The following is a 22395-nucleotide window of genomic DNA, read 5'->3' as shown; positions in this document are numbered from 1 at the left end:
GAATCCCTAAAAACTCTCCCCAATTATCTGTTATTTGAATAAGTTTCAGCAATAAAAAATACACTAATTGGTCATGAAATATGCTGTGATGCCTATTTATACACAAGGTCGATAAATAATTATGAAGTTTCAACATGCATACACTGACATAATTTCGAGATGTTTGAGTTGAGTGCAATTGGTGTCGATCAAGTACAGTAAACATTGTCTGACGTGCAATACTGAGCAATGGCCGCTGGGTGTCGAGTCGTCGAGCGCCGATCGTTTGGCCGCTAGGTGGTAGCGCTGTACTAGGATTTCCTCCTCCCAGGTCGTCGAAACAACAAATTGAACTAGGGAGCAAGCGGGTGAGAGAACGTTCGAAACCGCCTCTGACCGCGACTTTTAAACTCTTTTTACTGAATTTAGAGTGAGATTCGGCCGAGGCTTGTCGAAGTAGTTCAAGTTCGGGATCAGCTGGAACTATTATTTCTCAGCAAGGTAAGTTAGCTGTAAAATGGCGGAAAGCTATGTGGAACTTAGTTGATTTGTATTTTGCTAGCTGCTTGCTAGCCAGGCTAGTTGAAGCCTTGAGCGCGTATGTCTGCTTGCTCAGCCAAGTCGCCTCGTTAGCTCCGCTGAGAGAGGCTAGCGCTACTCTGGTTGGTAGCGACCCAGTGCTCTCAATTCTTAACACAACGACGCAGAATATATCGGTCAAAACACATCAAAATGTTTCGTGGTTTTGATGGACTTGGTTGCACTTCACAGTAATTGTAAACAGTGTTTGTTGCTTATGCAATATGGTCCTGAAACTCCCGAGGCAAGATGGAGGACGCAAGGACGTGATGTTTTTTTAGGGAACGTTAGCACGTTCGGTTAGCATGGTTGACCAATCGGAGTTTATCGTGTCCGTGAAATGAATCGTAATTATTGTTGTTCCTGGCATCAAAACTGAGTCTGGCGGATAAGCGTAGTTTACTGGCAGGTCAATGGATGGCGTTTGCTTCTAACGCCAGTCTCGCTAATATTAGCATGTGATTGCACCGTCGAGCTTGCGTCGTTGTGTTATTATGGTCGCCCTCCGATAGCGGTAACAAACGCGGACCAGTTCCCGTAACAGCTTGCCGTGGAGATTCAAATCAGACTTTAACGCGTAGGTATAAAGCACTTGCTTGTGCATTTCAACTCGAGAGAGCTCCAAAATTCACGGTTGCTAGCGCCGCTAGCACCACCCGCGCACCGGTGTCAATTTTGACAGGAACCGACGAAGAGCGTAGTCACGTCGGCTCGGTTGGAGTGAACGCGGGTATCTGTGTGCTGCTGCGTTGACTTGAGAACTCTTCAATATGGAGCTTACGGCTCGCTTCTCTCCACGATCTTCGCCCCTAGCTTCGTGGAGGCAAGTTTATGAGATTCACTGAATGATTTGGCGCCACTTTTTCAGTCAACACCCATTGAATCCCGTCATCTTGTCATGTAATATTTACGCAGTAACTCGCCAAATGGGCACATTAATCATGTTTTCAGATGACAAACAGAATTACTTTATCAAGCAATGCCATGTTCCATTGCAAACAAAACAGCAGATTCTTGGAGTTGTTTCTGGTACCTATTTTTTACCTGCATTATAATCGTTGCCACGTCCAGACCATCGTGACAAATACGGGAGCTTATAAACAGCGACGGGTCTGTTTTATTATGCATTATTTATTGATCGATCGATCTATTTAAAACCCTATCTTCTACAATGACGACATGTCGTTATATGTTGTAGGATGCACGATGTGGCACATTAACACTAGTAAACGTGTGTAATTACATTGTTTAAGGGGCAATAGGAAAGATGACTTTGTTTTAAAAAAATGCTGTCCCAATATTTCCTTGTATGTATGTGACACTTTTCCACACAGTACACACAGTTGTGTCCTGCAGTATCTTGTTGATGTTGGTAACGCGTTTTGATTGGTCGAAGTAAGTGTTGGGCGGACAGAGCACATCCATATATGGCCAGTGAGGAATGACTCTAATGACTGTAAAGCAGTGCTTCTCAATTATTTTCTGTTACGCCCCCCCCTGGCAAGAAGAAAACTATTCGCGCCCCCCCTCCCCACCGTGACTATCCTAACTTGTCTTGTAAGTCGTAAAATGTTGCTTGTCGCAAACGTGACAGAAGTAACAATGAGAGCGCCACTGCACCCTGCTGTAGTAAACGCGCAATTACACTTTATTCTAGTACTGCCAAAAAAAAAAGCCTGTTCCCCAGGGTCACACGCGCCCCCCCAGGAATAGCACCGCGCCCCCCTTGGGGGGCGCGCCCCACTATTTGAGAAGCACTGCTGTAAAGCAAGGGGGACGAGGAAGAGGGAACCAATGCTTTGAGTGCTGAGTGCTACAAGAGCATCGGTACCGCCCACTGTTACCATGTGAAGCAAGAAAAAACATTTTTCATCTCTTTTTTTGTTTTGTTTTCAAACAGTTGCTTTTCTAATTGGATATCTCAATCCAGGTTTCATGCAAGCTTCCGTGTCTTGTGTTTACTGAGCATTACAAGACAGTCATACATTGGAAGTTATCCAGAAGATGTTAGAGAAATGATAGCAGCACCAGAAATACCAGCAGACTTCCCCTATGCTCAGTAAGTGCTACTTGTAATTTTGGTTCTGTTAGTTTGCTTTTGTTAGAACCAAGCACTCATCTATTTTCTCATCACTAGGGACACAGACACACAATTTTCTTCAGACACAGATTTTTCTGAAGAGCCAGATGGGAGGAGTTCAAATCCAGTTAAAGGAAAGGTATGTAAAGCAGTATTGGCTTCCATTGCTGTTGGAACTAACACACTTTTTAAATTATGAATTTCCATGACAAAGTAGACAATATAATAGACACATAATTATAAACTAATTTGTGCCGTCTTCTCGCTGCATTGTTGTTCAAAGTCTTTTGATTGAAGGCCTCCATATTGGCTGATCAGAACAGCCAACTGTTTTATTTTTACGGCTAATGAGATAATATAAGTGTGTCCTTACCTGTTTGGCCTCCAAGCATGCCTTTTAGGCCACAATGCATTACTATTAAGTACACAACAACACTATATGGCAACTACATCTTTGAAAGACATAATTTGTATATCTTATGTTGCAGATTGAGCCTGTAATTGGGCTGTGTTTATACTACAAGGTTCAAACAATACAATTCAAACTTTTTATCTGCAAAAAAAAAAAACATACCCACAAAATTGAATTATTTCAGTTTGTAATCAGGCCTCTTCCAAATGACCAGGTCTAGGTCAAATAAGTCAATATTTGATTGTTTTGTTATTGTTTACTCTTGTGTTGTTATTAATGTGCATTTTGGACATCTTCTTGTGTTGAGTAGATGTAGAAAATGTTGTGTAAGCAAAATTGTAAACGAAAACTGACAATACAAAAAAGATATTGCTATTAAATCAAACATCCAGGCATTGACACATACACTTGGTGAACAGAACTGTTAAAGTGTTTAGTTGTATGTCCTCAAATGGGTGTCAAGATGTTAACAACACAACCAGAATACCCTTACTTTAGTAAATACTGCACAATCTCTGAGCTTGACATGACCATATTGTTGAAGAGCAATAATTGTCAGAAAGAGTGTTTTATGGTTCCTTAATGCGATTGTTTTTTTTTTCAGGGTGGAAAGAAGGGGAAGAAACCAGCAGGAGACAAAAGCAAGGGGGCAAAGGGGACGGGTCGGATAAATGGCCACCACCAGGAAAATGGCATGGAAAACATGATGCTGTTTGAGGTGGTTAAGCTTGGGCGGAGTGCCATGCAGGTGGGATATGTTGAATTGTAAACGCTGATGTTGCATTTTAAAATCAACCCAAAAAAAAGCACATCAAAGAAAATTCTTTCTCATATTTATTGAATTATGATTGTCCTTTACAGTCTGTTGTTGATGACTGGATTGAGTCTTACAAACATGACCGAGATGTTGCGCTGCTTGATCTCATCAACTTCTTCATCCAGTGCTCAGGGTGTAAAGGTATGTTAAAAATGAAGTGTTATTTGAAGTGCTGGTGAATCTTTAACTACTCCAAGCTTTGTTGTTATCCTACTTGGATATATTGAATGTTGTTAAAGATTTTGTGTGCAGAATGCAGCTCAAAGTGTTCTTTGGACCATGTTCCCATTTTGTGTGCCTTTAATAGTAGCTGTGATTTTCAACATGTCCCAAAATGGTTTATCTAGTAGTCCTTCCACTTTCATGGCAGGTTTGTTCAGTGGCGTGTGAAGGGGATTAACGAAACAATAATTTGCCTGGTTAAAGTCGGCAAAGCAAGTACAATCTTAACCGTGCATATAGATTGTCATACACGAGAAGAAATATGTACTTGGGCCCGGCCACCTGTTAAATCAGTTACGGCTCTTCAAATATCGGCTAAAATTGTTTTTACCTTTTATGTAGTCTAACCATTTACAGCAGTACACAAGTAACACTAGTCTTGTTATTTCTTATAAATCTAAACCATAACCCTGTGTCCATTCATCTACTGGTAATACAAACAGATATATGACAATGATTAATGTTCTTATGGCTTCATTAAATAAGGTATTGCAACACACAATGCATCGTGGGAACCTAAATGATTTAAACAGCAACAATATATTTACAATTGACCTCCACTTTTAGTGGGGAAAGGTTACCAAGCCGTCCTGCGAATAATAAAAATTGACGCATATTAGAAAGGAAAAAAAAAGTAATTTATGCCTTACATTTTTTGATCGATCGATTAATTGGTCATTTTTTTGTTTTTTTCCCCTGCCAAAAATGTATATCGTTCGAGCCTTACTATGTACAAAGTCTAATCTACTACTTGCCTGTTTCTCATTTGAAAGTCGCATTGGATAATGCAATGTTTTCCCCCAATTGAACAGGTGTTGTTAGTGGAGAGATGTTCCGCAACATGCAGAACTCTGAAATTATCAGACGAATGACTGAGGAATTTGATGAGGTAATTTATCTTCACCCTTCCTGTATAATGTACATTTTGTACATTTGATATTTGCCTAGAACCAATGATTTTTGCACATATTATTCTATGGCACGAAATTGAGAACACCTCCAGGAGCACCTCTTGGTAATAACGCTTCTCTTGTCCTCTGTGGATTTTGTAGGACAGTGGCGACTACCCTCTTACTATAGCGGGGCCCCTGTGGAAGAAGTTCAAGTCAAGTTTTTGTGAATTCATTTCAGTCCTCGTGCGGCAGTGTCAATACAGTATCATCTACGATGAATATATGATGGACACGGTTATCTCGCTTCTCACCGGACTATCAGACTCTCAAGTCAGAGCCTTCAGACACACATCTACACTGGCAGGTAAGATTCTCACTGTTTGAAATTGAATAGAAGGGTTGCTGCATGTTGCACTATTATAGTACTGCTTTGCGGGACAACTATGTACTTTCAAATTGCATTGTTACTTTGTTTCTGAAAATCCCCCCTTTTGGTGTTCTGTCTTTTTCAATAGCAATGAAGCTGATGACAGCCCTGGTGAATGTAGCTCTAAACTTGAGCATTAACATGGACAACACCCAGCGACAATACGAGGCAGAGAGGAATAAAATAGTCGCTAAAAGGGCCAATGACAGACTGGAGCTCCTCTTGCAGAAACGTAAAGAGGTATTGTCATTTGTACAAATACAAATTTGGGATAGTGTTGATTTTCAGTTATCATTAACAGGAAAGGTATGACCAGCCAACTGACACAATATTTTTCCCATACACTTCGACAGCGACATGTCATTCGATGCTTGCCAACAGTTGTACAAATTATTATTCAGCCCTTTGTTATTGTTTGCCGGATGGATGGATGGAGGGAGGGAGGTAGGTAGGTAGGTAGGTAGGTAGGTAGGTAGGTAGTAGGTAGGGATGGATGGATGGAATTTATTTAAGTGTCGTATCTCTGCAGTGCCCTCGTGTGTTTGTAATGGAAACTGCAGAGATGAATGTGTCTTCTGGGTTGAGGGTTAGAGAGGAATTCTACAGCAGTATTATTTGTTTTTTTCACACATTGTAGCAACATTCTGCACGTCCAAAACGCTGGCAGTGTTAGTATTGTATTCCCCCTCTTAAATCCATGACAGAATTTCCCTAGGAAGCAATGTTTGTAGTAAAGATACAGCATTTTGCCATAGTCATTTGAGCCATTTATGCTTTGACTAACATGCATAACAGTTATCTGGTGTGAATCACTTTTTTTCCCATATAGAATATGTGCTTTCCAATTTTGGTGGTCTAACGGTGATGTTGGAGGTCCAAATGTCTGCACGTTCATACCTGGTGTTATTCAACTCGTGTCATCTGTTAATTGGGTTATAGCCCAGCAAGATGCCGTCCATCTGCCTTTACACTGTACCACTTTACTACAGCCTGCTGGCATATTTGGCTCCCACTTAAACGCATGGGCAGTATTGATAGTAGTCTTTTGTCTAAAGGAAATAAAACCCCGCAATGATTACTGAAATAACTGACAACACTGAAGTGTCATTCCACAAAGCTTGTGGGAGAATGTTTTTTGGACACTTTAAACAATTGGCGCTTTTGGCAAGTCACATCAGGTTGGCACAAACTTGATCTTTACAAAGAAACTCTTAACCTTGTGCATGCAACCTCCTCCATGCCGATGCTTTGTTTTTTTCCAGACAAGATCGAGTAATTTACTTTGTTTCCATTTCAGCTCCAAGAAAATCAGGATGAGATTGAAAACATGATGAATGCAATATTCAAAGGAGTCTTTGTACATCGTTATCGGTATGTTTTTTTTTTTTCTGTGCATAGCATATTTGTTGTATCGTCTTTTTACAGATAATTATATTGTTTCAACAGTGATTCAATAGCAGAAATCAGAGCCATCTGTATAGAAGAGATTGGAGTTTGGATGAAGCTCTATAGTGATGCCTTCCTTAACGACAGTTATCTCAAGTATGTAGGATGGACCATGCACGATAAGGTGGGTTAGCTCAGAAAGTAACTTTAGCTTCTGATTTTTCTACACCATATTCTTTCTTTTTCTGAACAAAGGCACTGTCCCCCTTAATGCTTCTGTCAAATCAAACATTTCTCTCTCTTGGACTGCTGTCAGGGATGCCTATGTAGAAATCTCTTTTAGCCACCAATATAAAAATCTACTAATTTCCATTGTTCTTCCAGATCTAAAAAGTCATACCACATTAAAACTAGGGCTTGAGCGTTACAGCAAATCTACGGTACAGTCCGCACCTTGGATTTCAGGACACAGTTTGATGCAATTGCGATGCGTTTGTAGTGTCCTGAACAATATTACCTGTGCTGCTTAATGCTAGCTTTGTTGACAGGTCAACAACTGTAAACAAGTCAATACACTCACCACACATACCAACTTCCTCTCGCTCCCCATTCTCCAAGCCTGCTCCTTTTTGGCGGAAGCTAGCTGTGTTTCTTACCCCTTGGTGCTCACAAACCGCAGTGATAGTTCCCTGCATTGTTTTTACTTTTCTCACCACGCTGCTTATGCTTGCACTGCGTGTGACGTTGTAAGTACGTTCTTGACTCGGATTGGCTTTCAGCCACGCGATGACATCAAAAGTGGTAACATTTGTAGGCCCCAGCCAATTTGAAGAAGCAACATTTTCGCTTCATCTGTAATGCCGAACACGCGCCGCCAGAAACATTCAATTCCTGTTTGATCTGACTGCTGCATTGGGGTAGGAATTAAAACATTGCTGAAATGTTTACATTATGAAGTGACCAAACCACACTTCTTCACCCACAAAAATGGCTACAAAACCTTAGCCTTCAAATATTTCAAGTAAAAGCGGTTTTATTTTTTGTCTTTATCTTGGCCAGAAGCTTCCTCAGAAATGTCATTTGTTTAACGTGAATGTGCGTGGTTATCAAATACATACTTTTTTTTTTTTTTTTTCCCCAATTCTTGATTTTAGCAAGGTGAGGTACGACTCAAGTGTTTGACAGCTCTCCAGGGTCTGTACTACAACAGAGAGCTTAATGCAAGACTGGAACTCTTCACCAGTCGTTTCAAGGTCAGCGCCATCTGCTGGTTATTTTTAAAAACAAAATTTACACTAATTACATATTTGATTAAAAGCTTACCAGTTGGTATTGACATGTCTGACACTACTGACAATGAGTTTTTCTCAGATGTTTCACTTGTACTGAGAAGTCTGATCATTTTTTCTTCCCTGTTGTTTTTCCCCAGGACCGCATTGTCTCCATGACCCTTGATAAGGAGTATGATGTTGCAGTACAAGCAATTAAGTTGCTCACTTTAGTTTTGAAGTACGTACATTATAAAATGTTGTCCCGGACTCGAAACACTCCATTTATTAGTGGAAAATAATTTCCTCAATGGAAACCCCCTATACATGCATGCACGTACCCATGCACACACATGCTTTTTTCATCCAGCACATTGGAGTAACTTAACATTTCCGTTTGTACCTTTTACCATAATGGCTCTTTTGTTTGTTTCTGCAGTAGTACAGATGAGGTGTTGACCCCCGAGGATTGTGAGAGTGTCTATCATCTAGTATACTCAGCACACAGGCCTGTTGCTGTTGCAGCAGGAGAATTTCTCTACAAAAAGTATGTCAGACTTGACTTTAACAGAGTTGAGCTTTTCACCGCCGAGCTTATGTTCCATGTTGGGCGTGTCTTACCCGTGTCTTCGGTTTTATTGTATCCTACCGACCAGGATACATGGAATTTACCATCATTATCATTTTGTATGCCTGCTGTGTTTACATGAACAGTTTATGACCTCTTTAATAACTAAATTTGGATTGCACAGAAGTTTAAAGGTTTTAGTGTCCTGTGATAATACAAGAATTCACCAAGTTTCCCCACTAGGTAATGCCGGTACAAGTTACAACATTCAAAAACTACAAACACAGTGGAATTTACACTTGTGGTTTAGTTATTGTGAATTTAATTTGCGTATAATAACGGTGACATTAATTTAACAAAATTATTTTTGTGGGACTAAATGATTTACTTGACCAAATAATTTTGTTTTCACAGATTGTTTAGCCAGAGGGAACCAGAAGAGGAAGGCGCCCCTAAAAGGAGAGGCAGACAAAGTCCCAATGCCAACCTAATCAAGACCACTGTCTTCTTCTTCCTGGAGAGTGAGGTACACACGTTTTATTTCAGTTGCTCGTAATTGATTGCCTACAAACTATCAAATTATTCACCTATACTTTGTGGCAATATTCTCAGCTCCATGAACATGCAGCCTACTTGGTAGACTCTCTCTGGGATTGTGGTCCTGAGTTATTGAAGGACTGGGACTGTATGATCAGTTTACTGTTAGATGACCCATTGCCAGGAGAGGAAGGTATGACAAAAACCTCACAGTCACATGTTACTGATGTGGCTTGACGTAATTGTGTTTATTTATTAACTGGTGATATTTTTTCTTTGTGACATGCAGCTCTTACAGATAGACAAGAGACAGCTTTGATTGAAATTATGCTGTGCACTGTACGCCAGGCTGCTGAATGTCACCCTCCTGTGGGAAGAGGCACCGGAAAGCGGGCAAGTTGCACAGTGGATTAAGATGTCCATAATTTTTTCACATAAGATATGCCACATCGCAGTCGTTCTCTTTTTTATGTTGTAGTATGGAAGATTGTCACCTTAAAGCTTACATGATCAATTAAAGGCTTCAGCATCTCCAAGGCTGTTTAAAACAAAAAAAACACCCTTTCAAGATTTATCTGCATCATGATTAAAACAAAAACACCTAAATCCTCAGCAAACTTTATTATTTTTTCCCTTGGCCCTTGTTAGGTAATTATAAGATATTAAAAATATTTTTTTATAATTAGTAAGTAATAAGTTTTATAATCAGGAACCAGTAATTAGAATAGAAAATTCCCATTAATTTCATACAATTTTAAGGAAAATTTATGTATTGTTAACCATGACTGATGGTTGACCCTGCCCTTGGTGTTTCTTTGTTCTTCTTATTTTCTTTTTTTCTTTCTTTTCTTAGTTTTCTTTCCCAATAAAGTTGTTCTTTATCCTCCCTCCTCCCCCAGCCCCCCCCCCCCCCCCCCACACACACACACATGTAAAGCGACTTTGAGTATCTAGAAAAGCGCTATATAAATCCCAGTTATTATTATTATTATTGGGGTATTAAGGTATTTCCACCACCACCCCCCCCCCCCCCAAATATCTGTTCTTGTTTTTGGGGGAAAATGTTTGAATCAAAAGTACTATTGAAACTTTTTTTTTTTTTGTATCGGTCTGAAAAAAGTGTCATCCCTTCAAAGTTTATCACAATGTACAGTACACTGTAACTGATGACTGTTACTGGCGCCAGATAACTCCTTCCATAGTCTAAACAGAGGCTGTTCCATGTAGACGTTGTTCCATGAAAAGTTACGGTTTTCTAGCACCATGTATTTCTAGTTGCTATTTTTTTTTAGTCAATACAGAATTAGTAGAGCACAGAGGTTTTGACTTCCAATTGTATTTCAGGTGATGACAGCTAAAGAAAAGAAGACTCAGCTTGATGACAGAACCAGAATGACAGAGCTCTTTGCTGTGGCTTTGCCCCCTCTACTGGCCAAGGCACGTCATTACTTAGATACTTTGTTTTGTGTAGATTATAACATGTAGCTTCATGTTTGCCCAACAGTACGCTGTGGATGCAGAGAAAGTGACCAACTTGTTGCAGCTTCCTCAGTTCTTTGACCTGGAAATTTACACCACAGGACGTCTGGAGAAGGTCAGCCAAATGTTCTTCGATTCCCATTATAACATTTAATGCACCACTGTGGATGACTGTATGCCAAAATGTTCTATATTACTTTACAGTGAAACCTCTACTTATGAACACCTATACTTACGAACGTTTCAAGATATAAAACAGAGCCTCAACATTTTTTTGCCGCCTCTTACGAACCAAATTTGACATCTGAACCTGTGAGCGACTATCAGTGCGTGTCTGGTGACGTTGTGACGTGTGTGCGTTCTACCCTTCGCTCGGCCACTTCCTGTGTTTGTCCTGGAGCTCGTTAGCATATTGACAAGTTCATTCGTAGTTTGTCCGGAGTTTTTGTAGTCAATCATGTCTCCTAATAAAGCTAGTGTAAAAAGCGACGAGGGTAGTCAGAAGAGGGTGTAGCAAATGTATGAATTAAGAGTTTTTCTGCTCTCACTTTTGCAGTTAGTCTGAGAAATTGACTATCTCCACCAGTCACGTAAAATATATCTTTTTTGTTATATATACTCCATCTTTTACAGTTCATTATTTTTCATGAGATTCCTACTTGGAGTTATTTTTGATAATTGTTAGGTGATCTTGAAGGAAAGAAAAGGTACCTACAAATGAAATTTGTTGTTATTGTACATCAGTACAAATATGTTAGGTGCCACGTCTTGGGCTATTGCTGACTATATTTGTTTCCTTTTGACTGCAGCATCTTGAAGCCTTACTCCGCCAAATCAAGGAAATTGTGGAGAAGCACACAGACACTGAAGTTTTGGAGACATGCTCCAAGACCTACCATGCCCTTTGCAATGAAGAGTTCACAATATTTAACAGGGTCGACATTGCCCGCTCCCAGCTGCTGGATGAGCTGGTGGACAAGTTCAACAGGCTACTGGAGGATTTTTTACAAGAGGTAGGAGTCAAGGTCCCTTTTTTGACTTGATGATCCTCATGTTTTTGGGGGAGAAAGGTTATTTTAGTTTTGTTCTCGTGCATACAGGAGAAATGGATAATAAACTGACAATCAATCCAGCCGCTCTCTGGACCACTTATCCTCACAAGGGTCACAAATGTGCTGAAGCCTATCTCAGCAATTGCAGGACCCATATAGATAAACAAACATTCATACGGCAATTTAAATCGAAGGACAATTTAGACTTTACTTTTCTGATCTCGACACATGCGCCTAAATGCGCCCAGCGGTTTTATCCGAACCATCACCAGTATTGTTTACTCAACTAAATTCCTCTTTCCAGGGTGAAGATACTGATGAAGACGATGCATATCAGGTCTTGTCGACTCTAAAGAGGATCACAGCTTTTCACAAGTAGGAATTTATTCCTATTGATAAGCCGCTTTTTGGCATGTTTGTCCATGTTGATGTGTGCGAGTGAAAATTGTTTTAATTTTCTTTGTTGTATTTCCTGCAGCGCACATGATCTCTCTGGATGGGACCTCTTCACCAGCAACTTTAAGTTGCTCAACACAGGCATAGAGAATGGAGATATGCCTGAGCAGGTTATTTATAAAACATTTGGAGATAAATTGTTTGAATGCTTCTATGAGCATGTCTTAAGAATTCAAATCACTTATTGAGTATTGACAATTTTCTTGTTAATTTCTCTTTTGAGCAGATCGTCATCCATTCACTGCAGTGTACCCACTATGTGATCCTGTGGCAGTTGGCCAAGTTATCTGAAGGCAGCTCCCGAAAGGTGAGAGCCGACTCACCCAAATTCTGTGAAGCGTGGCTGTTCTGCTAAACACCTGTGTGACTTTTCAGGAGGACATGGTTACCTTGAGGAAACAGATGAGGGCTTTTTGTATGATGTGTCAACGGTACCTCACAAATGTCAACACGGCTGTTAAAGAACAGGTGACATTTTACCTCATATTAGCACTTTGTATTCAAGCGATGAAAAATCCTTTACAAATTAACTGATAAGGAAATCATTGTTATATTTAAGAAGGACTGCTCCTCGATAATCATGCATGAATGTGTAACTACTTTTTCTTTTCTTCTCACTGCAGGCATTCACCATCCTTTGTGACCTCCTGCTCATTTTCAGCCACCAGATGGTGGCTGGAGGAAGGGAACACCTTGAGCCCTTAGTTTATTCCCCAGAGGACTCGCTCCAGTCCGAACTGCTGTCCTTCATCCTAAATCATGTCTTCATAGACCAAGATGATGACACCAATAGCACAGGTACAGTCGCATGTCCATCCACTGCTCTGATAGGTGTCGAAATCGATCTGCTTTTTTAGGTTATTTTAAACATAGAATACTTAACTTTAAGATTACAGGTCAATGCAACAATGAAAAAGTCAAAACTGGTCAATATAAATATTAAATAAAGATATTTTTAAGCTTAATGTGCTTAGTAGGCCTGGGCAATTTTGGCTGAAAATGTTTCACATTATAAATATTTCATATCACTCATTGTTCATCATTATAATTTTTTTAAAGAAATACATTTTGAAATAAAGTATTAACTGTTTTTGTTTACATTGTAATATGCAAAGTTGCTCCTTTAGCAGTGCACTAGAAATGTTTATTTGCAGAAGATGCTACCGCAAAGCATTATAGTTAGTCGTTACATATGTTACCCTTCATTCAGTGTTCGTACAAGCTATGTACGTTCATTTCTTTTTTTGAATATTTTATTGAAAGCATCACATGATACATATTGATATTTAATTCCTGACCAGCCCTAATTTTGGCGTGGGGTGGGGTTAGGTACCGTTGTCCTGGTTGCAAGCGGCATGGTCTATTTGTAAATGTCAATTTTGACTTGAATGTATATATACATATACAAATATCCACTCATAACTCTTTGAAATCCTTGCAAAATCTTTGGGCTGATTCTAGGCCAGTCTTGTCTAACAGTCAAACAGGCCTGAGCAAAGACACTAAGTGAGTTGTAGGTTTTCATGCCTTTTCACTCGCCGGCAGCAGCCATGGCCAGAGGCATTTTGTTTTAACTTTTGTTTACATCCTATTCTTGTGAAAGTGATATGTATGACTGCCTACAAGGGATTTCTCCAGAGAATTAGGGAAGACCTGATTAGATTTTGAAAAGACCAAGGTCACTGTGACCTCCCTCAGTTCCATCTACTTGCCATTAATTTCTGGAATGCCTGAAGAAAAGGTCACATCTGAATCAAGTATAAACTCAAAGGCAGCGTAAATCATTTGGCCACGACAGAAGAACAAACCGTCGTAATAAATCTACTTATAACTTCTAAGAAATTTGTTATCTTATTTGACAATATTTATCTAAATGTTTTATAGTTTGATTCACGCCTTGGCTCTCCATAGGTTATCATAACGGATAGAAAAATGGGGCTACGGGTCGGTAATTTACACTGTGTTAACTGGTAATTGAGCGTTGCAGAAAACAAGGGGTGTATTATGAAGACTAATATTTGTGTCGTTTTCCATTTTTAGATGGCCAACAGGATGACGAGGCAGTGAAAATTGAAGCGTTACACAAAAGGAGAAACCTCCTGGCTGGCTATTGTAAACTGATCATCTACTGTGTGGTAGAAATGAAAACCGGAGCTGACATTTTCAAACAGTACATGAGGGTTAGTTTGTTTTTTCTTTCTAAATAATCATTTATTTCCCTATGATTCACGCACCATGCCCAGAAAACTAGCTCTGCAACTATTTGGCCTTTTCGATGTGCATGTAAAGTTTTTTTTTCCTGTTTATTTTTACAGTATTACAATGATTATGGTGACATCATAAAGGAAACAATGAGCAAGACCCGACAAATTGACAAGATTCAGTGTGCCAAAACCCTCATCCTCAGCCTTCAGCAGGTCAGTCTTCAGTTTTGTTTTTTATGTACACAGTAATCTCTTGCTACATCGCGGTTCGATTATCACGGCTTCAGTACATCATGAATTTTTTTTCAAAAAATACAAAATCACAAATTCGAAATAAACCTTCTAAATTGACGAATTATGGCACGAAAGTTGCCAACATGCCAGTAGAAGGCAGGGAGTGTCCACACAATTGCTGTATGTACGCTTGTACCTTTTTATATAAAAAAAAGTTGTAATATTAAGAGTTCTAAAAATACATTTACAGTATTGTACCTTGTTATAAAAAACGTTATAACAATAAAAGAGTTCTAAAAACATTTACAGTATGTACACTTGTACCTTCTTTTAAGAAAGTTGTTATAACTTTAGCTACATATACATATGTCACACACACACACACGTATCATATTTATATTATTTATACATTATTTTCTGTATGTCATTTATACGATGTATTAAAATAGTATTTAAATGTTTGAAACTATTAATGTTCTAATGATAACATACGCACTTATATGGTTTAATATACACTTATTGATACACAAACAATTTATGTATGTTAAAAAAAGGGTGACACTGCTTCGCAGATTTTCACATATCTCGGGTGGTCTTGGAACCAATTATCCGCGATAAACGAGGGATTACTGTAGTCATTAAATTTATTGCAGAGCTTCCAATTTGTTTGAGCCATATTGCAAATGCTAATGCAATGTTTCATTTTGTGTTTGTGTTAGCTTTTCAATGAAATGCTGTCAGACCTCGGCCATGGGTTTGATCGCTCCTCTTCCGCCTTCTGTGGAATCAAAGAATTGGCCCGTCGGTTTTCTCTCACCTTTGGCCTTGACCAAGTGAAAACCAGAGATGCCATCGCCATGCTACACAAGTATGACCTTTTTCATGTTTTTTTTTCACTTTACACCTTGCAAACACCACATCCACGTATATGCGCAACAAACTTGAAGTCCTAATGTAAGATTTTGTGCAATAATACTGCCACTTGATTGACAGTTGTAGTCAAGCTTCAATGACTATTTTGTCCATTTGTAGCAACCATCTCCTATTTTAAAGCCATTCTTTCTTCCCATTTCAATTTTCATTTTTCTTGTCCATCTTTGCTTGTTTCCTAGGGATGGAATAGAGTTTTCCTTTAAGGATCCAAGCCCCCAGGGAGAAGGTGGCCCACCTCTCAACCTGGCCTTCTTAGACATCCTCAGCGAATTCTCCTCTAAACTGATGAGACAAGACAAGAGGACTGTGTAAGTTTGATTTCTGTCAGAGTCAGAGCAACAACCTAAAGGAAAAAAAAACCTCTTTCAAATTGGGCCTGGTCTTGAGTTTTGGAATCTTTTTGCGTCTGCATGTATTTGTTTGTCTAATCCCAATCTCTTATTCATTTCTCCACAGCCACATGTACTTGGAGCGTTTCATGACGTTCCAGATGGCACTGCAAAGAGAGGACTGCTGGCTGCCCCTCATTTCGTACAGGAATTCCCTACAGGCCGGTGGTGACGACGACACCATGTCAGTGATGAGTGGTTACTCCAGCAGAGGCTCATCTGTACGTTCGAAAAAGACGAAGGCTCCTGCTGCTTCAACTGGAACTTCTGCAGCAAAGCGAAAGCTTCCAGAAGGTAGCAAGCATTCGGAAATCTGTCTTCTCTGCAGTGTTTAATACTCAGAGCAAGTGTGCCACTTTTCTGTTACTTAAGTATACTATGTATAATCGAGTCGTTCGTGTGAGTGGCATGGATTACAAGATGGCCGCAATAGAGCAGTTGAAGCCCAGAAAAGCAAAAATGTCTTCCAACGCGTTCCAAGCTTCTTGGCTCCGGCAAGTTGATGGGCACAGAGATAAAACAGCAGATGGTTGGGAGCTGTCTAATTATCACAATTGCCACCTCATTTCATCAAAAACAAGAAAATAAAATATGGTGCTGGATCATCCAAGGTGGTGACGGTAGTGGAGTTTGGATCAAGTTGCTGTCATCACAAGAATTTTGATTGAATTGTTCACAAAGCCCGAGAGCCATCTGTGCAAAGCAATTCTGTGTAACAGAGATAGAACCGCTCTGTGTTTATGTTTCATGTGTACTTTGTCTAACGAATTTTCTTCACTTCCAGAAGAAAGCAGTAGCAGTGAGGTGTGGCAGCAGGGCATTCAAACCCCAGTCATGTTGTCATCCCCCCACCACACCTCCACTGCCATGCGGGACCCGAAAAGGGTTCGTGATGACAGCTTCATGGGGGTCTACGCTCTCCCACACGACCAGCCACAGCCCCACCAACACCCACAACAACACCACCAACAGACACCTCAGCACCACCAGACCCCAATGGATTACAAGTATGGATAACTCCATATATTGACCTCACTGTCCGCTACAAGCGTCTTTGGGTTCTTGAAAAGCGCTATACAAATTTAATGGATTATTATTACAAAGTTTCACTGCAGTCATTGAAGTAGTTCCAAATTCAGAAAATTAAATGTAATCAGTCTGTATTTACCTGTCTAACACAACAGAACACAAAACCTTTGGCAGTTAAGCTCTTGTGATGGTTACGGTAATTTTTTTTAAATTATAGTAAATTTGGCTTTCCTACATGTTGACTCTTTGCATCGTGCTGTAATTTTACAATTGTTTTTTTGTAATATTTATCAATTGCTAATGTGCAGCTTGAATACTTTCATGCGTTCTTGATTTCTATTGATAATGGTCTCATTCTTTAGTGCATGTCATCTCGGATCCAAACTCATTCTTCATATGTTTGGCGTGCCGATTGTGTGAGTGGAATTAGAATTTGACTGTAAATCTCAACAGCCTGCCAAGTGGTTTATGGAAGCGGTGACTGATGTTGGTGTTTTTTTTTGGTTTTTTTTAATTCTGGCCAGTGAGACAAGAAAATTATATTTTTAGCTAGTTTGTGAACAGCAACATCTAATTCATGTAATTTGTCTAGTTCCCAAGTGACGTGGATGCTGGCCCAGAGACAGCAAGAAGAGGCTCGTCAGCAGCAGGAAAGAGCCATGAACTACGCCAAGCTCAGGACCAATCTCCAGCATGCTATGTAAGAAATCCACCCAGCAGCAGGGTGACACCGAGTTCTTTTAATGTCTTGAAAGGAAAAAACCCAAAACAAATCCAATTTCAATGACTGCGTTCAATTGTTCAGACGTCGTGGCACCGGCCTCATGGAAGAAGATGAAGAGCCCATTGTGGAAGATGTGATGATGTCATCTGAGGGTCGCATGGATGACCTCAATGAAGGCATGGACTTTGATACAATGGACATTGATCTGGTGAGAACCATTTACCTTTAATTTATTCCAAACTCCTTAAGTAAGAGCAACCCTATACAGATTAGGGTTGGTAATTGAATGGAACTGGCACCATCATTTGCGTTCTGCTGGAATCATTTGGAATGTCAGTGCTAAACTGTGTTTGCTAGTTAGCTACGTGGAAGAAGCACAAACAAAGAAGGATCGATAGATAATGTGTGCGCTCGGTGTGGGTGCGGCATGGCCTTCCTGTCGCCCGCTGGGACCCTGCAGTGGCAGTGGTCACTCTTTGTTCACTCCGTTTGTTTGGGGAAGGCAAAAAAAAAAAGGAAAACCTTGTACGTGAAGAGAGGGAGTGTTCAATGTAATTTTTTCGGGTTGCAGGTGGCAGTAGCGATTAGAAACTAAAAATCCTTCTGAGTGCAGCTTTAAGTACAGAGTTCACACATCTTGTCAAAACATAACTCCTTTTTTGTTGAGAATTGAAATTAAGAATTGTTAGGACTCAGAATCGAATTGAAGAATCAGAACTGAAATTGTCCAAATTAAAACGATGCCTAACCGTAATAGAAATATTTATTGAGGTTTTCCATTCGGTGAAGGTCAATCCTGTTCTACGAGATGATGTAACAAATGTTTGTAAATTTACGCAGAAGGCAGCAAACCCTATCCAACTTAACCAGTTATAAGTAAAGCTGTTCTTTGTTCTTTTATTTATTTTGCCTTCACTCTCATGCAAGGCACTAGTAATGGCCTCAATTCAGATAATTGCATCAGGTCCTCTGGAATTATCACACTATAGGTGTTCTATTTCATCTGACTTAGACTTAGACTTAGACAGACTTTATTGTCATTTTGTAAACACTTGGTGCCCACAAAACGTTGCATACGGCTCTCAACAACGAAATGATTTGCTTTCAAACACTATGTTCACCCTTAACTGGTTCGGTCATTAGCTAATTCAGTCAAGCTCCTGATAGTCATGGTCTTAATTGCTCCTACATTTGTAGTCTGTTGATGTGCAGCGCCATCACAAAATGCCTGCGACAGGCCTTCGAGGTCACTGCGGTGGTGGTGGTGGTGATTGAGCAATACAAATGCTGTTTTTTCCCATCATCTGGTTGAATGTATCAGCATGTGCTTCTCACTTTTACTGTCACATTTTAACGCTCATAAATCTGAGGTTCCCCAACAACATCCTACAGTTGCCCATTTTCCTTTGGCAGCTGTTTCCCCAAACATAACCATTTAATTTATTTCATCAGCACTTGTTCCAACAGACATCTTTCTTTGACCCAGATGACACGAGAGCTTTACTGAAATCCTTTTTGAGGATCCAGTCAGTCAGAGAAGATTGATTTGTTAGGCCTGCAACAATTACCATAGAGCATCTTGTGTTGATTTTTCAATGTCGTTTCCAAATGCGAAAAGAAATGAACTGTAATCATCAAAAGTTTTGTTTTGGCTCCGCGTAAAAGGCCCTTTGTGTGTTGTTTAATGAAACATTGTGTTGACAGTGCGTTGCAACATCATGACCAATTTATTTGACAATTTACACCCGCTCCACAAAACCATGCATGATGAGTGTAAAACCAGAACTAACTGTAATCCAAAACATATGTCTCCACTGCATACCAAACGTCAAGTCGATTTCACAAGAAAAGGACCTACAGTCATTTTCATAAGTCACTCCACCTATTTTAAGATGCATAAACTGACCTGAGTGACCTCTGTCTCTGAAATGTGTTTTTTTTACCCTCCCCTCTAAAGTCACCTTTCATCACACTGTCCTCCTCTCCTCTAGCCTCCATCTAAAAATCGTCGTGAGAGGTCTGAGCTCAAGCCGGACTACTTTGACCCTGCCTCTATTATGGATGAGTCGGTAAGGCCGAGTCGCTGCTTACATGTTTGACGTTTTGCATGTTGATAAACAAGTCTTTACTCATTCCAACACAAACCTTGGGCCACTCTCAGCCACGGTTTATTGGAGTCGTCGACATGAGGCTTATGAAACGTCTTTGTACGAGCTCAGTTATCTGAGCCGTGTGCACCGTAGCCAAAATTCCTTTACCCTTGGCCTTGAAATCCAGGTCAGACATCAAACTCTGAGCCCTGAACAATGTTCAGGAGTGCTTTGTGTCAACTCCAAATGATTAATTACTCACATTTCTCATGAACATGTTTGATTTGATATTTGTTGAATGAGAAAACAGCATACCACAGATGACTATTTGCCAGTGTAGTTCTCATGAACATTTTGTCACATTTTTAATACAAAGTAGTTTAATTAAATTAAGTAGAGGTTGAACGTGATTTGCAAATCATGGTATCCTCTTTTTATTTACGTTTAACCTAACGTCCCAGCGTCATTGAAAATGGGCTTGTATATATTTTGCGATGTCTTTTGTCAAGACCAGTCTCCAAAACTGAAAATTTAGTTTTTGGTATGCGGGCAAAGAGCAGATCATAAGGACTTGATTTTGTGAAAACACATAACACCTAAATTATGTAAAAGCCAAATCCTCATTTAAAATGCAATTGTATGGTTTGTTTTTAGTGATATTTTTGCCTTTGAGTCTGTCTGAACACTGGGTTGGCCTTTCTTCCATTTGAGATGCGTCTCAGTAATTTTTTTTTCCCCCTCTCTTCTAGGTCCTGGGAGTGTCTATGTTTTAAACTAATATCCAAATGATTTTGAAACTGGGATACGAGAAGAGGAGCTTTGTATTTAAAGAGAATTTTAGATGCGAAAACAAGTGTGTTTTCTGTAAGAAAAAGCAAAAATTAAAAAAAAACAAAAAACGTTTTGGCTTGTACTCCATGTGGACCAATGATGACCCACACTCAGTGTTGCTTGCTCAGAGAGGACTTCAAATATATACTTTTATAATCTTAGTTAATATCTTCCTGTTCCAAAATAGTGAAACAGGCTACTTCCAAACCTATTAAAGACGATACGTGTCAGAAGAAAAATCCATAATAGCTTTTTCCCTCTTTTCTTTTCTTTCCCAGTGCAGGGATGGATTGGTGTGTTTTAACTTAAGGAACATTTTTTTTGTCTAACCCTTTTTACATTTGTAGTAAACTACCAGGTGTGATGTAGTAATTTATAAACAGACTGTAGTAGCTTGCCTGTACCGTGTTAGCCAAGTGGATGGAGGTCTTTCTGTTCTTGTACTTTCTTTGCCCTCCTTTCTCTTAAGTTCATCTTCCCTCTTTAAGGTCCTGATAACCACTGGTGGTTAAGATTGTGAGATGTCATGTAGAATCAGTCTCAATCCTTGTTTATGCTGTGAAGAGTCCCACAGTCCAGTAGTATGTAAGTCTCGAAGCTTAACCTGAGCTTTGGACCGCTCCTTGCCGGCCATCTGAATTGTTCCCTTGAACAACAAGTAGCCCGGTCCAATGAAATATTTTTTCTTCTTCTCTCTATCTCTCTCTCACTTTCTGAATCTAGCAGCATCATGTCAAAATGGGTATCTCTACATTTTAAATAAAAATATATATATGAATTGGTGCTGATTTTTATATATGTGCTTTGGTTTTCTTATTTTCGACCTTCAGTCACAAATGAAAGAAATGTATAAGAAACTGAAAAATTGAAAGCATGTAAATTCATGCAGCAAGAAAGATTTTTAGATTTGTATTTTTGCGTTTTGATTTTCTTTTCTTCCTTTTGTCTTGATAATGTCTTCGGGTTTTTACCTTCTTTCCTAATATGTAAATTAGTTTGGATAAAACGTATGAAATTCAGCTTTAAGAGTTTCTCAGCTCGAGTCCTGTCACGAATATACTTAGGAACTTCCAATGTTAATAAACGTGGTTGTCTATGAGAAATTACTGAACACAAGTTATTCAGCAGCGATGTGGCAGCTAGACAAAGCTTAGATTTTGACATGTTTGTCACACATGACTTTTCATGAACTGTTCTGTCTACTGAGGTTTCTTTTTTTTTTTTTTAAAGTCATTCCATGCTAAAGCCTTAAAAATGCTTCTTCTCTCACGCTAATCTTCCATGTCAGCAGATTGGTCATGTTTGAAGGGTGGATAATTGGCTTCTTAGAAACATGAGGTGGTCAAATGTAATGTGATCAAGTAGATGAGCAGTCAATGTGTGTTTTGCCTAATTATTTTATGTAAGTAAAAAGAAAATTCTTTTAAAGAAAAAGTACTGTTTATTATTTGTTGCTTACCACTACATTGGTATAAATCCTTATTAGATATTGTGTATATATTCAAATTCTAATTTCTTTTGGGCTATTTTCTGTTCTGCACTCTTCTCTTGCCTATACCCTGAGTTGTTTATTCTCCTACCCTCTTTCAGTCACTCTGTTTTCTGATTTGTACTTGTCTGGAGACAGTAACTTTTGAATAAAAATCAACACACAATTTCAGCTGTCATAAATATTTACTCAATTTACCGCAAACCAAACATTTTCTTCAAACCATGAATAATTGGCGTCGGATTTTTTTCATGGGTGACTCCTAGCTGGGAATGAAGCAAAAGCTTGAGATGCCACTTTTCATTGTTTGAATTTAT

At 39.4% G+C, this 22395-nt stretch overlaps 1 protein-coding gene across 4 annotated transcripts; it reads left to right on the top strand.

Moving 5' to 3' along the window:
* The first annotated feature begins 294 nt into the window (after positions 1-294).
* stag2b (STAG2 cohesin complex component b) lies at positions 295-22244 on the top strand. 4 transcript variants are annotated; one of them, XM_061274109.1, is made up of 34 exons: positions 295-480; positions 2489-2617; positions 2696-2777; positions 3655-3798; positions 3912-4008; positions 4902-4978; positions 5142-5346; positions 5498-5649; positions 6707-6780; positions 6856-6979; positions 7950-8048; positions 8225-8304; positions 8503-8610; positions 9046-9157; positions 9244-9361; positions 9458-9561; positions 10513-10605; positions 10673-10762; positions 11457-11660; positions 12004-12074; positions 12178-12265; positions 12382-12462; positions 12531-12623; positions 12779-12953; positions 14196-14335; positions 14471-14572; positions 15313-15461; positions 15706-15834; positions 15983-16209; positions 16703-16922; positions 17537-17644; positions 17750-17876; positions 19660-19737; positions 20508-22244. In XM_061274109.1, the coding sequence occupies exons 2-34, from the start codon at positions 2574-2576 to the stop codon at positions 20529-20531; spliced, it is 3819 nt and encodes a 1272-aa protein (XP_061130093.1). In that variant the 5' UTR covers positions 295-480; positions 2489-2573; the 3' UTR covers positions 20532-22244. The 4 variants fall into 4 exon arrangements, with proteins under 4 accessions (XP_061130093.1, XP_061130065.1, XP_061130074.1 ...); XM_061274081.1 differs by having other exon boundaries at positions 16700-16922; XM_061274090.1 differs by having other exon boundaries at positions 2459-2617; positions 16700-16922.
* The last annotated feature ends 151 nt before the right edge of the window (positions 22245-22395 follow it).

This window comes from Syngnathus typhle, linkage group LG1 (genome assembly GCF_033458585.1).
Source record: "Syngnathus typhle isolate RoL2023-S1 ecotype Sweden linkage group LG1, RoL_Styp_1.0, whole genome shotgun sequence".
Classification (NCBI taxonomy): domain Eukaryota; kingdom Metazoa; phylum Chordata; class Actinopteri; order Syngnathiformes; family Syngnathidae; genus Syngnathus; species Syngnathus typhle.
Note: the sequence above shows the minus strand (reverse complement) of the source record. Positions and strands in the feature narration are given on the sequence as shown.

Excerpts from the sequence above, each read along its gene's own strand:
- stag2b (XM_061274081.1), top strand. The coding sequence starts at position 2,574 with ATGATAGCAGCACCAGAAATACCAGCAGACTTCCCCTATGCTCA. Across the intron at positions 2,778-3,654 it reads CAAATCCAGTTAAAGGAAAG|GGTGGAAAGAAGGGGAAGAA; the intron begins GTATGTAAAGCA and ends TTTTTTTTTCAG. Across the intron at positions 9,362-9,457 it reads CCCATTGCCAGGAGAGGAAG|CTCTTACAGATAGACAAGAG; the intron begins GTATGACAAAAA and ends TGTGACATGCAG.